The 14,669-nt window shown below is 40.2% G+C and overlaps 1 protein-coding gene across 1 annotated transcript; it reads right to left on the minus strand.

Moving 5' to 3' along the window:
• Positions 1 to 496: 496 nt before the first annotated feature.
• On the minus strand, positions 497 to 14,362 carry coro2ba (coronin, actin binding protein, 2Ba). Its single transcript, XM_085349790.1, has 11 exons — positions 14,162 to 14,362; positions 8,376 to 8,492; positions 5,805 to 5,954; positions 5,517 to 5,681; positions 5,237 to 5,353; positions 5,032 to 5,136; positions 4,618 to 4,714; positions 4,144 to 4,256; positions 3,658 to 3,748; positions 1,384 to 1,523; positions 497 to 770 (listed from the first exon to the last, which is right to left on the minus strand). The coding sequence occupies exons 1-11, from the start codon at positions 14,360 to 14,362 to the stop codon at positions 636 to 638; spliced, it is 1,431 nt and encodes a 476-aa protein (XP_085205916.1). The 3' UTR covers positions 497 to 635.
• Between the last annotated feature and the right edge of the window lie 307 nt (positions 14,363 to 14,669).

Here is a 14,669-nt window from a genome sequence, read left to right on the forward strand (position 1 = left end):
AGCCCGGTGGGAAAAACATGGTCCATGTCTGCAAAGCTCTCCTCGTCTGCCATTTTGAGATAATGTTGCAGCTCGCTGCAAACTGGGTCTGCAGCAGGGTCTAAGGCCTTGGGGAAGAAAAATAGGAGCAATAATAGTCTTCTCCAGTTTTAACCTCAACATAAAAATTACAATTCGGAGGTGGGTTTGGTCAGTACAGGACTTTTTTTTTTTTTTTTTTTTGCATGGTGATCAAGGCATTGCCACATGGACAAGAGGGTAGGCAAAGTGAGACGAATACCTAGGCAGCGTGGAATAACACTGCTAGATCAATCATTTACATTTATAAAAACTGAAAATACCAAAATTCTCTGCATTCTATATCAGCGATTTAATGCTTAAGTAGCAATCCCTGATCTGTCATGCCTCATTACTTGTATTTGTCACTACTACAATATTGCAGTATTTGGATCAGTTAACATTATCCAATGGTTACCATGTTACTGTGTGCACTACGTGGAACAGCAGGAAGAATGAAGTTATGATATAATGAAATATATCAAAAAAGCAGGGCGAAGGGCTCAGAAGGTTGTTGGAGGTCAGAAGTGGGGGGGGGCAAAGGAAGCGAGGCTTTGCCAGTCCAGGAGTCTAAGAGGTCAGGCGTTGTTGGGGCTAACGTTCTTCAGGTTGTTGAGCTCGAGTTCCAGCTGGCGTATTCGGACGTCCTTGGTGGTCAGTTCCTCCTTCAGCCGCCGCAGCTCATCCTGCTGCCGGAAGAACATCCGCAGGAGCTGGGTGGAAAAGGTGGGAAACGCGTGGAAGAACATGAGCGCAACGGCAGCTCTCAAAACAAGGAAAAGAGGACATTGGCAGGATGAAGGACGAAACATTTGGTTTTAATGGCAAGTTGTGTAAGGCTGGGTTCATTCTCAGCTTTTTTCTGAAATCATTTGCACCAGTACATTATGCTCTACTCTTATGATCGAAAGCTGTGGAACAGCTACTACATGGACCCCATGAGCCAAAAGGTCAGACTGCTCTAAAAGCTTAGTTTCTGATTTTTTATTTTATTTTTTTTACTATTCAAACTGTATGACAGTGGATATCCAAAAAATGGTCACCAAAGGCTTTTCAGTCTCACAAAAGGGCAGCCAATCAGAAGAAAGCTGACTCAAAGGGCGAGCGCTAAAATAGCACGTTTCACATTTTTTTTGGTTAATGCATGCATAATGTAATAAAGATGACTTTGAACTATTATACAGAAGAAAAGGAAAGAAATGTATAGAGATCCACTTTAAGTGAATCAGTTGTACAACAAAAACAAGTTGCGGTTCAGTTACAGCGTTATTACACTCCATTAAAGGCTGCAATTATTTTATATTATACTTGTCATCCTTCACACACCTCGTTCTCTGTCCTGGGTGGTACGTTCTCCAGCAGGTCGATCCCATTCACTACCACACTCTTCTTTTCCTTCACCGGGACCTTGAACACCACCTGGTTTGGCCGGTGGTAACCATCCTTCAGGGACATCAAAACTGGGTCTGTTTGAAAAGCAGGGAGAAAATGAACTTTTCCCTGTGAAAACCAACACAAAGCAGCAAGAGGCTTCGGCCGTCCACAGATCAACACCAGAGAATCTACCGTTTATCCATGCACGTCTTCAGCTCTTCAGGACATCCACATATTCAAGTGTTTAGTTATTCTACAACATGATTAGGATATGGATTCAGTGCCTAAAGCAATTTCCAAAGTTACTAAGCTTTTGTTATCCAGACTTCATCAGTATTTTAGGATCAGCATTGGGTTCATTTGTTCTCTTAAAAAAAAAATATATATATATATATATATATATATATATATATATATATATAGTACTATCTCAGCCCATGTCTACACACAAATAATGAAGACAACTTTCTTCAAATACAATTTAAATAGTATAAACTAAACAATATTAGTTATAATAAAAACTCCTGTAGGTCATTATTTGATCTTCCAAAAAGCCCATGAACCAAAAAATCTTCACAAAACTAAAAAACTAAATGTAAATGTCAATAATACAAAATACTGACTGGAAAGCATCTCTTATTTAAAAAAATTTCCTTTACAAAATAGTGACCATACTATAGTTTTAATTGCCGAGCATATTAAAATCACACTCGTGAGAAAAAAAAAAAAAAAAACCTGTCTATTTACATTGATTCCGATTCAGTGAAATACGCGTGGTTGTAAGAACAAAATTGGCAGGTGTGTGGGTTTTGTGAATCGGATGGTAATTTTTGCAAATGCACATATTTAACCCTAACCCACTGAGAGCAAACACAATGTGAGAAGGAAAGAACGGGACTTTCAAAACATACTTTTAACATCCTGAATTTCATTTCTCTTCACTTGAATAATCAGACCGCATCTTATCTTTAATACCTCTCAGTAGCATACCACCCCAATAGTGCACTTTACCCCCAGACTGCCGGCTTGCTTGTGCTTCCAAGGATATTTAAAAGTAAAATGAGAAGCAGAGCCTTCACTTTTGTCTTTTGTCCTGTATTCCTCCTCTCACCTCTAACTGGTTGCGGCAGATGGCCCCGCCCCTCCCTGAGCCTGGTTCTGCAGGAGGCTTCTTCCTGTTAAAAGGGAGTTTTTCCTTCCCACTTTCCTTCCTACTTGCTCATGCTTGAGAGTGAGTGTGTGTGTGTGTGTGTGTGTGTGTGTGTGTGTGTGTGCGCGCGCGCGCGCGCGCTGCTTTAGAGTATAAAGCACCTTGAGGTGATTTGGCAGTATATGAAAAAAACGTAAATTGAAGTGAACTGCATTAGTGTTCACTTGGTTTGAGTTCTTATTTTAAAGCTCCATGAAACATGAACATGAAGAGCTTAGATGTTGTAACAGTTAAAATGGGGGGTAGCACCTTCATCTATCTGACTACTCTCCTGTCGAGCCAGCTTGGGTTCAGGGCAGACACTCTCTTTACTGTTATCAGATCAGATGACCCAGTCCATTAGCCATGCTGCTATAGGCCCGGGTTCTTTGGGGACTGCCCATGAAGCACTGATCACTTCTCCATCACTCCCTTCTCTCTTACTCCCAATGCATTTTTATGCCACTGTTAAGCACAACATTCACTTTGTCATCTCTGTCCTGTAGTTTGTGCTTTATCTTGTTTTTGTTTACCATCTTTCCACATTTCTCTCCTTTCATTTCCCCCACCCCAGCTGATAGCTGAGACCAGCTAAAGTTTCTTCCTGCTAAAATGGAGTTCTACCTCCCTGCTGTTGTTAGTTAGAGGGTTATTGAGGATTTTCTCTCTAATACTCTTACTGTAGAAGCTTGAGATGACTATTGCTGTGAAGTAGTGCTCACAATATAGTAAAGTTGAATGTTAATGAACTGGACTGGATTGCATCAATTAAAATAAATCAACTGTGGGGATTTTTTTTTAACCATGCTGGTGATAACACAAGCTACATGTTGTCAGTGCATGATTCAGCAAAACAAAAACACTCAGTGACTGAAGTTTGCTGTAAATTAATCTACATTAGCTTTGTTTACTTGTTAGAGGCAACCTTGCATGCAAGTCATCATGGAAATCAGTTGCAGCAAATGAATAAGATGCCGCTCCCCTATTAAAATGCTGTTTAACAAGCCAGACAAGTGCGTCTCTGACGGGTTGCTTACCTCTATCAATTCCGCTCAGCCACTCGCTGGCTGACAGGGCCGGTTCTGTTCCTGCCGTCATGGGGTAGATGTCCTCCTGGTACGTGTCTGACTGTAAACAAACATTTTCAGATGTCTCAGCAACCATTTGCTCAGCACTGCTGATTATCTCAACGTTCGGATGTCTTTGGTAAAGAGTTTTTATCTCAAAGAATTACATACGGTTTTGATAATTTTCCACCTTTTGACTTTGAGATGCTCATTCACCAGTCTGCTTTTAAACACACGTCTTAGGTCAAATAAATGGTATTAGATTAATTATTCCTGTTCTTGTTTCTTCTTGCTCTGATTTTGTATTCATCACAAACCAAGGTATTATAAGTCCAGTGTTCCCAAGAGGTGTTGGCTAAAATCTAACAGCTTTTTTGACTTAATAAATGCTGGTTATCATCTGCTGAAGATGAGACTGATAATAACAGAATGGAGTCTAATTTCATTCCCACTCACCCTTCTTGGCACAATCATGGAAATGGGCTCAATCAAACCCTTGAGGGTGACCAGTTTGTAGAAGCGGTACACCTCGCAAGCTGCCACATCCATCCCGTGCTTTGGCATCACACCTGCAGACAGGAAAAGAGGCATGTGGTGACGGCTGTTTTGCCAACATCCCTTTCCTAGAATTCATTGTTTGTCTCATCAACAAGATACAAAAACAACCTGCTGCAGCGTGACAAGTTAGTGAAGCTCTTTAAGCTTTTTTGAGCAAATTTCCAATTCGGACACCTCATTTTTATTTTCTTCAGTAAATACGATCCTTTCAGCTACGCAACACCGTTTTTAGAGGAGTGTTGAGGGCTGAGCTCATTTTCACAGTGATTCATTCCACCTCTCCGTTTCTAAAGACAGTTAATGACTGGGTTAGCATTTCTCTTTCTCCTCTGGCAGGACAGATCAGATACTGCTGTTCAGCAACTGGCTTACCTAGTCCTTTCTGTGGGGCAGGGGATCGGAACTCCATTAGGTACTGGATGTACGGCTTCTCTGTGGTGATTTCAAAGTAACGGATGTTGCCGTCCCCCTGCCAGAGCAACAGAACATGGTCATTACCTCTGAGCAATTGAAGCTACATCTTTTTTGCTGCTGTGCTCAGATTTCCAAGCAATGCTTCTCAGACTTTGACTTCCCTTTATTACTCAAGTTAAATTGAACGAACACACACACACACACACACACACACACACACACACACACACACACACACACACCCCCCTTAAAAATAAATCATCAATTCCAATCACAGTCATCCAAAATGTATTAGATATGCAATAAATGAATGGTAAACACAGTTCAGTTTTTAGACTACTTTTGTACAACTGTAGGGACATCGGGGCTGACCTTGCCTGCCAGATACAACATGTGTGTGTCAGCATCATAGAAGGGAAACAACAGTCCTGAGAGCCCGTCTATGTCCTCCTCCACCATCGGCATGGACAAATCCTCCTAGGAATAACAATGTATACAAACATTGTTTTTAACACACATGCACACTTGATCTACCTGCTGTGGCACTGTATGCATGTATGGAGAAGTGTTGTCTGACCTGATCCCAGAGAGCGATCTGCCGAGTGTTCCAGCGAGAAAACCCTGTGGTGAGCAGCCGCTTCATATTGCCCAAGAACACAACTCTGTTTACGCGGTGGTTCTTGCAGCTGGCTTGCTGATGGAGCAGCACACATAGAGAGAGTGAGGCAACATACACTTGCAAGGAAGTTAACACTCTAATATGTTAACAGAATATTCTTGTGACAGTAGAAAGCAGAGCGTTTTTCAGAAACCACTAAAACATGTCAGTTTATCGTCATCAGCCAGGTCCGCCTCACCTGAAGGACTCTCCCGGAGCGTGGCTCAATGACACGCAGCTTCTTGTCTTTGCAGCTGGTGGCCAGCAGACTGCCGTCTGTATTGAAAGACATGCTGAGGATGACGTCAGTGTGGCAGTCGATCATTTTCACCGGCTCGCCTATCTCCAGGTTCCAGATGAGGATCTAACTCAGTCGGGAAAAATTGTTTTGGTGGAGCTGTTAGAGGGCTGCTGTACTTCAATTAAAGTGATCATAAATAGAGATATAACTGTGGTTGTTGGGGGTGTGGCTGTGTTGTTTTTGTACCTTGTAGTCGTAGCCTGCACTGAAGAGGATGCCGCTGCTGGTGGGGTGCCACTCGATCAGACCCACCCGTCTGCTGTGACCGTACAACTCCAGCACTGCTTCCATCATGTTGCGCCTCAGGCCGCCCTCTGGGATCTCCCATACTCGCACCTGCAACATTTACCAACGCACACCGAGGTTGTTACTGGATACACAAATATACCTACAGGTTTGCTCATTCTCACAAAACATGATAACAAGTGACATTTTTATTATTCTGTTTTTGTTAGCAAATTATCAGGACTACTGCGTGCTTTCACAACACATTAGTATGAACTCTAAACCACAATCAGGAGGACACAGCTAGAAATCGTCTGATCAGAAATAGCACAAGCTATCAATGTAGCCCGTTGCATTAGGATTAGACAGGATTACTGCTATGGATAGAGGCTCTGTGTCAGACCAGATCAGATTATCTTTGAACATGTGAAAGTACTACACAGAGCACAGTGCTACCAATGCTGTGCAGTATTCACTAGAGTAATGTAACAGGTACATGTATCACGAAAAAACAGCCTGTAGGGTAACAGTGATTGCTATTTTATTTTGTGCCTAATGTCATTAATATAGCAAGCTGCTGAAAAGCTAACTGATGTTTGCCTATTTGTCGTTTTCAAACCTCACAGCAGCAACAACAGCACACCGTAGGATCGGATCAGAAGCGCGTGTCCAGTACAAACCGTATGAATCAGTAACCTCTGACCAGAGGTGGGACCAAGTCATTGTTTTGCAAGTCTCAAGTAAGTCTCAAGTCTTTATCCTCAAGTCTCAAGTCAAGTCTCAAGTAATGTCAGGCAAGTCAGAGTCGAGTCTCAAGTCACTGGTGTAAAAGTCCGAGTCAAGTCACAAGTCTGAAATTTTGAATTTCAAGTCCTTTCGAGTCTTTAAAAAAAAAAAAAAAAAGAAAAAAGTATGTTGCAGTTATGCTAAATGTAAATATTAGACCATGTAATTTTTAAATCTGTGTTTTTCTCAACACATGACAAAATAGTGAACTTAGAAAATATACACAAATTGTGAAATTGCACCTCTTTAAAATGCAGCTCAATTAAACCTAGCTCCAAGAATAATTTTCACCGACAGTTCTGAGATAAGCTGCATGTTATTCTTGGATGCGGTTGTAGGACCGGCTTTAAAATCGCATGACAAAAATATCATACACATTAAAAAAAACTGCATCACCAACGTAGCCTGGACAACATTTGCTAGTTAGATGAAGTCAGCTATCTCATCGTAGCATATTTATATGCATATTTATAATTATACGGTTCTTGTGAGTGCATACACTCGTGAAGTTTAGTAACTTCCGGTCACTGCAACAAGCCCAGGTACAGTTTACCGACGGATGGGTACAGGACCTTGAAATGCACCGTGTAGAAAGTAAAGACCATCGTACGTATCATAAGTTTACCAGTCTCACAAATCGTCGTCATAAATACACATTCGTTAACCGTTTATTAATATAACCTTTGCGCTTAACGGTAATTAATTAGTAGTGGAAATAATTTCTGGTAGCATCACAGAAATGTAGCAGTGACAATAATATTGTATGCTGTAATCGTACTGGACAATTAGTGATACAAAACAACTGTTTTATTCTGTGAATAAAAGTATGTGTTTTTGTCAATGTACCATAATAACAGAAGCGAAACGCAATATTGTGTCAGGACAATTCACTATTTATGCACAATAAATAAAGGAGCATAGCGCGACAATTTCTGTTCAGCGCCAGACTTGCTTGTAACCTATATCACCAATTATGTTAAGAAAAATGACGCATTAACTACAACAGCAGACTGACCTTTGTGTAAATGCTTGGAGCAGACTAACCTGTGAGCTGGAGTGTTCTAGGACGTTATATTTGATCTTTGAATGGCTGCAATCCAGTCGCGTCTTTGTTACTTCGGAAACATGGCTCGAACAATTTCTCTTCAACGACGTAATCCGATAACAACCGATCTCTTTACCCGTCGGCTTCCCGTGGCTGTCATGCGACCGGCTATTGCAGTTAATAATACAACAGCTTCTTGACATTTTTGTGTTTCTTTTTATCGCTGTGTGACTGATTTTAATTGAAAGCCTGCGTGCGCTAGTACCGCTTGCCACGAGTTCCCAGAATCCTTTGCGGTTCTACCCGTGAATGACGTCACATTTTCAATCTCTATATAATATGCATGTTAAATTTTATATTTGGGGTAAAATATCAAGTCTTTTCAAGTAAACCGGTTCAAGTCCAATTCAAGTCCCAAGTCATTGGTGTAAAAGTCCAAGTCAAGTCACAAGTCTTAGAACATTTTTTCAAGTCAAGTCTAAAGTCATAAAATTAATGACTCGAGTCTGACTCGAGTCCAAGTCATGTGACTCGAGTCCACACCTCTGCCTCTGACCATATTAAACTGACGACCCATTCACCTTCTGGACTAGTGGCTGTCAACCTCAGCATTTAAGCACATACAAGAGAATTTTTTTAGAATCTTAAAAGTCATCAACTCATAAAAATGGGAGTTAAAAAGAATAAAGTGGATCACTTACTGAAGTGTCCTCGGAGCAGGACGCTATGATGTTTTCACAGAAAGGGTTCCACTTGATATCCAGCACGTTGCCATTGTGTCCGCACACTTTCGGGTGATGAGAGTCCAGGCGGCCAGACTGAAAGCACGTACAACATGCAGATGAAACGCATACAGTATGTCAATGCATAAATGAAGAGGTATTGTTTGCAATCGCATCACTATAAAGGAATATTACTGGAAAGAATCAGAATCATCACAAATTGCACAAAACTTTAGTCGAAACAAAAGACATTTTAAAGACAATATTAAAGACAATATTAAAGAATAGCATAAATTTTTAGAGAATGTTACTGAGCAGAACTCATCTTTGCTCCTTTTGATGTGAACATGAAAGACTCACATCAGTGAGATGTCTCTATCACTTCTGAACAAAGCAAAGCAAACCCGGTTATTGTACAGGGACAACCGAGGCACATTATTATTATTACTGCAATAACCTACAGAGTCCACAGAGGGGCACTGGCTCATAACAGCAGATGACAGGAAGCTCTTCATATCGGTCATGATGTCATGAATGTTTGATGTCCACTCAATCCACTGACCTCTTTTCTGATTTCCTTAGAGATTTGCTTAAGAGCACTGGGTCATGCACCTGTGAAATCCCATGTGCGTCTGCATGCACGGTCCTTGCTGAACCCTTAAGACTTATTTTGGAGGCATTGCCAAGCTTTAGCAAAATTTTCATAATAAATATCTTTGAGAATGCATTAAATTGAAATTTCAAGCTATTTCCTTGCAAATCTTTCCCACCAAAATGAAAACAATAAATGTAATTTTGTTACAACAGGAGATAAAATATTGAAAAAATTTTTTTAAGATTCACAGTGAAGCTTAGATTTAAAGAATTCTTTGTCTGTGTGAATGCCAAATTTGGTTAGCTGTAGTCAACCAGCTCAAAAAGAGCAAAGCAGGAAGTCAACCCGGGAAATAAAGGTAAGTTTCAAGGTAACACACTGCCAATACAGTGAGGGCTTTGCAAACAAATCAAAGAACAAGAGCCAAAATCAGTCTCCGGCAGAACACAGCCACCGTGAAGCTGAACATCCAATCAGTCAGCATGAGAGAAGAAATGACTAAGCAAGGCAACTCGATTTAATAAACACAGCTAACTCAGGCACATCAGGAGTTCATAATTAATGTAGAGCACTGGGGTAATAAAATCTCCCCTTGAAAAAAACCCCCCAAAGAACAATGACAAGCTGTGCCAATATAAGTTCTGATGACACATTATTATTAGGGAACTTTCATCATTAATGAAACAGGATCTGAGGGACTCCTTATTTGGGTGGAACTAATTACCTGCACAGAACATAACATCCGTTGGGAATGAGAGGGTTCAGAGGATCTAAGGGGTATTATAAGGAATTACATTTATAATAGGACATAAAATGAATAAAACAGACTTTTCACAGCTTGGATTTCACCCTCAATTTTTATCTTTCTACCACGCATGAAATTTAATATAACATAAAATAGCCTCGTTAGCTGCAACCACCCGCTAGACTTTATCGGACAGGAAAGCGTTAGGCCTGATGGTCTTTAGTCATTTCCCGAGGCTGTGGCACATATGAGCACTTTCTGAGAAGAGCAGATGTGCTGGCCAGGTACCAGCATCTCCAATACGCCAGCGGCACCACGCTGCGGTTGCTGCAGACATTTATCGAACTGTTATTCCCAATAAATCTTTACTAATGCAACTTACCACTGCTGCTCTGTCACTGCAGCAATACTAACAGCTGACATCGAACAGAGTCATGTTTCCAAAATGTAATATGGTTCCCCCGATGAGAACGAGGAATTATGTTTCAGTAACAGAACAGGACGAACTCAGCCATGGTGACACTGTTCTATAAACCTGATATTTTTATGTATACTCTGTGGCGCATCTCCCATGTGCCTTACGACACCTCAGCCAGCTGAAGTGAACCCGCTGAGTCACGCTTAACTTAGATAGATACCACACCTATCTATCTATGCATCACTATTACGCATATATCTGCTGGTAAAATATTAGCTCAATGACTTTATCAGAGAAATGAATTCCAACCAATTAAAATCCTCCACACGCTGCATCATACAGAGTAAAGCAGTAGTAATAGGAATAATAGTATGTTGATTCACAACGCACCACACCCACTGCAATTGCCTCTTTGTCTGAGGTGATGAAGAGGTGTTTGTGACCTTGTGTGTCATTTTCAGAGCCAGGCTGTGTGCCAGGTGGTGCCAGCAGTAGTCCATCCACTTTCTAGCGACTCTGTCTGAGGGGCAAACATATGGCTGTCTCGCCAGCTGTCATCATAATATGTCTGCCATGCTCATACCTCACCATTAGCCAAACCCCTACAGATTGGTCTGTTTATCTAACAGAGGAGCCAGAGCTTCATTTTGAAATAGCGTGGGTGCCTTTTGTAAAGAAGTAAAAAATAAATAAAAAGTTTATTTTTCCTGTGGTAACCATGTAATGGCCCCTTTCATACAAACAACAGCACGTGCCATCTTATATATGCTGCCTTATTTTAGGTGAAGCCTGTAAAATAAGATTGAAAACACAAAATAAACTTCATGTCTGCCTTCCTGCATTAAACAGCAGCCTCCATCACACAGAAGCTGTGCTGTTGCTGAATATGATAAATGCCACTTGTGAATTTATCCACTCAGCGGAAACCTGAGCAAACGCTCAAGTCCAGTACTTTCATTGTAGGAAGAAATCTATTAAGTTCTAGCTGTTGGCTGGGTTTTTACACACAGCAGCAAAAGTACAGTGGGGAAATACAAGTTTTGGGTTGTTTGATTTTAATAGTTACTGGAGATTCAGATTCAAAAGATTTAGATTATTGCAATTTTCCCCCAGGTTAATAATTAAAAACATTTCTTTCCTGTCACAAAATACAGTTTCTATAAAACTGCTGCCATAATCATTTCATTTTGATGCTCACTGTGTGTGAATTTTCTGACTCACGAGACTTCCTCTTGGACTGACTGGCTGGACTGAAAAACATTCAGCTCTTTCTTTTAGTCACTGAAATCTGTCAGACTTTCTCTTTCCATGTGTGGAAGCAACCTTTTTTCTTTCTGTCTTTTCATTTTATTTTTGTGTTATTGTTTCACTGAATCCTTCCTTGAAAAGCCTAAATAAACAGTGCTGCACAGACTTCTAAGACACCCCTGACTGTTATCTACAGCTTCACCAGTTTTAAAGACTCTAATGAATCTACCTGAAGCAGCATGGATAAACAAAATGATAACATCTTGTCCTAATTAAATTTATTGGAAATAAAATACTTTTATTAACAGACAAAACCAATCACTTGAAAAATGATTCTCTGCACTCATAAAAATGAAGCAATTATTTGGAGTAAAAAGCAGCTGAATTATATACAGTCAAAGGTTTATTTGTTCAAATAATTAAACATTATGGAAAATGTGCTTGGTGTAAACTGATTACCAAAGATTCCATTAAATGTAACATTTCACAGTGTACCTAAAACAAAAAGTGTATACAAACATATTATGTATATATATATATGGTGTATATAACCCATATTTTTGAGTTTATCTATTTATATAACAGCAGATCTGCAGAACTTTACTGGACAAAAGTCATGAAACGCCTTATTAAGTGTATGTGCACATTATGTACTCGATACATCTGTATATAAAGTTATGCATCCTGGCAACAGGGATTGCTTCAGTTTTCTGTGATAACGCCATCATCAGCTTTGGACTTTCCAAACCTGACGATCAATGGACTTGATTTATTTAGAAATACCACTCTGTGGCTCTGTCTACCAGTTCAGCTGCACTTTACATTCACACATAACCAGGCTCATATAATAGATCTACTTAAATACATTTAATGACAGGTGTTACGTACATTTATGCTTTATTTATGACCAGAAAAGAAGATTCTAATAGGAAACAAAGTTGGAGCCTTGACAGTCATTAAAACAATGTTTCAAATAAATAAACTACACCACTGACCCAAGATTTGTGCGAAACTTGATCACAATCACCCCTTCTCTACCTGTGTTAAGGCACTGAATAATCACCAGAAAAATCAACCTTCGACCTATTTTGTATAAAACATTATCAGTGCATTATTAAACAGAGTTGCCCCTGAGATGTGACCTTCACAAAACCGGCAGCTCAGAAAGCATAATTACCTCTGGCCAGTGCTGTGACGGGTGAGTATGCATAAAAAGCATGACATCATCTGAGAGACTCACACCAAGTATCTAATAAGCTAAACAGCAAACGCCCACATGCACACACAGGCGGTCTTTTTCCATGACTGAACACGTTAGCTCACGATGATGTGACGTAAAATCTAGCTGAAGTCTCTCTGCTTCGGACAGCAAAACTGTTCAGCTTACTGAACAGTTTGCTGTCTGTTTGACCTGCTCCCCTCAGGCAGGAGGCTCTGGTCCATTCGCACCAGAACCTCTCGCCACAAGAACAGTTTCTTCCCCTCTGCTGTTGGACACATGAACAATAACCACATGACTGTCCCCGCCACTAACACATGACCCTACGCTGTGTCACTGCATCATTTCATGTCTGGCACTGATCACCACCTGCACTCATGTATATATCTTTCTACGTAGCACTCATAATTCTTATTCTCATGTATATATGTTTGGCACTGATCACCACCTGCACTCATGTATATATCTTTCTACGTAGCACTCATAATTCTTATTCTCATGTATATATCTCATGTATATCTCATGCACATATCTTTCTTTCTACATAGCACTTTAATTCTTATTGTCTGCACTGAAGCACCGCAGCAATTTCCTAATGTTGTAAACCTCAACATCTGGCAATAAACCCATTCTGATTCTGATTCTGAATGCTTCTACTGCCTGATAACAACCAGACTTGACCCTGCTTGGCAGCCAAGAGCTTTGCAAGCACCTTGGCATGGTCTCTCTTAAAGAGGCAAAGCACTCTGTAAGGCCCACAAAGCCATCTAAAAATGGGAATGATATTCAAACTAAAACATCTCCTTATTGAAAAGTTACACTGAACTCACACAAACACACTATCAATTGATATAAAGCTGGAAACAATTGGGATGTGACTGAAGACCCCAAAATGATCATCAGAAACTTTTTATCAAACCCAAAATAACCAACACACATAATATGTGGGAACAACTTTCAGTAAAATTTACATGAACACATGTTCTTAGCTAACTTTTTCACTTTCTTACTGCTGCTATTTACCGTTGCTACTCAAATCAGGACTAGTGTTGCATCCTGTATATCCTACAAAAAGCAGTGATGCACGGTCTGTTTGCTAAGTGTGAAATGAAATATCATTGAGAACAGGCACAATCCCCTTTCCCATAATAAGAAAAGGAATTTTGAACTTTCCAGCAAACAGAAACCTTTTGTAGTGTTTATAAGCAATATCACTATGCCTTTATATTGTGCTACTGGCAGCACAACCCAGTTACAATGCTGGCCTTAGATTCTGGCTTTGCAGTGGCAGTTAAACTGTGCTTCATTTGTGTGGAAAGAGCTCTGCAACTTGCCGATTTCACTGTGCAGTCAAAGAAGATTAAAGTAACAGAAATTTTACAGAGCAAGAGGAAAAAATGCATACGAATGCAGATTTATCCTGCAAGAATTTCTCTTTAATTATGAGTTACTCACGCTATTATTTGTGTTTGACTTTGTAAAATTTACTCATTTTTCTTATTCTGAAGGATATAGGAGCAAAGAGCTAATTCAGTGTTACCTGGGATACAGGTATAACAATGAAAGAGCCTCCGCCGGCACTCTCTGTGACGACTGCCAGGAACTTGGAGTTGACGGCACAGAAGTGGTTGTCATGGACATTCTTGGTGATGGGGATACCGTCGAAGCAGTGCTCCCGGTTGGCTACTTTTCCATAGACATTTCGAAACTTGGAGCTTCGGTACGTCGGACGCCATGACATCTGAAAAAGAGAGATGTGTCACAGATAAACAATCTGAAAAATCAAAGATGTTATAAAACGCAATGATATAAAACAGGGGAGAAAAAGCCTAACATTTCAGGAAACTAGTTCTAGTGAAGGCAGTAATCTGATAAATAACATGATGTGTTTTGCGACTAATTATACTAAACGATTGTCTGATGTCTACACTGGAGTTTTGTTGCGTGAAATACTAGTACTGGTTTGTAAATTAATAATTGGGATGCATCTGTGTTTGTTTATGGCTGCAGTTCTCTGACGAAGTTGGCTAGCATTAGTTGAAAACCTA

The sequence above is a fragment of the Diplotaxodon limnothrissa genome, linkage group LG1 (assembly GCF_057381915.1).
Source record: "Diplotaxodon limnothrissa isolate DT_005_m linkage group LG1, D_limnothrissa_male_GT1.1, whole genome shotgun sequence".
NCBI lineage: Eukaryota > Metazoa > Chordata > Actinopteri > Cichliformes > Cichlidae > Diplotaxodon > Diplotaxodon limnothrissa.

What these genes read in the sequence shown, in the direction of transcription:
- coro2ba (XM_085349790.1), bottom strand. Translation starts at nt 14,362, where the DNA reads ATGTCATGGCGTCCGACGTACCGAAGCTCCAAGTTTCGAAATGTCTAT. An exon ending in CCTGCTCCGAGGACACTTCA is followed by an intron (nt 5,955 to 8,375) that starts GTAAGTGATCCA and finishes TAAATGTTGCAG; the next exon opens with GTGCGAGTATGGGAGATCCC. An exon ending in TGCCCCACAGAAAGGACTAG is followed by an intron (nt 4,257 to 4,617) that starts GTAAGCCAGTTG and finishes TCCTGTCTGCAG; the next exon opens with GTGTGATGCCAAAGCACGGG.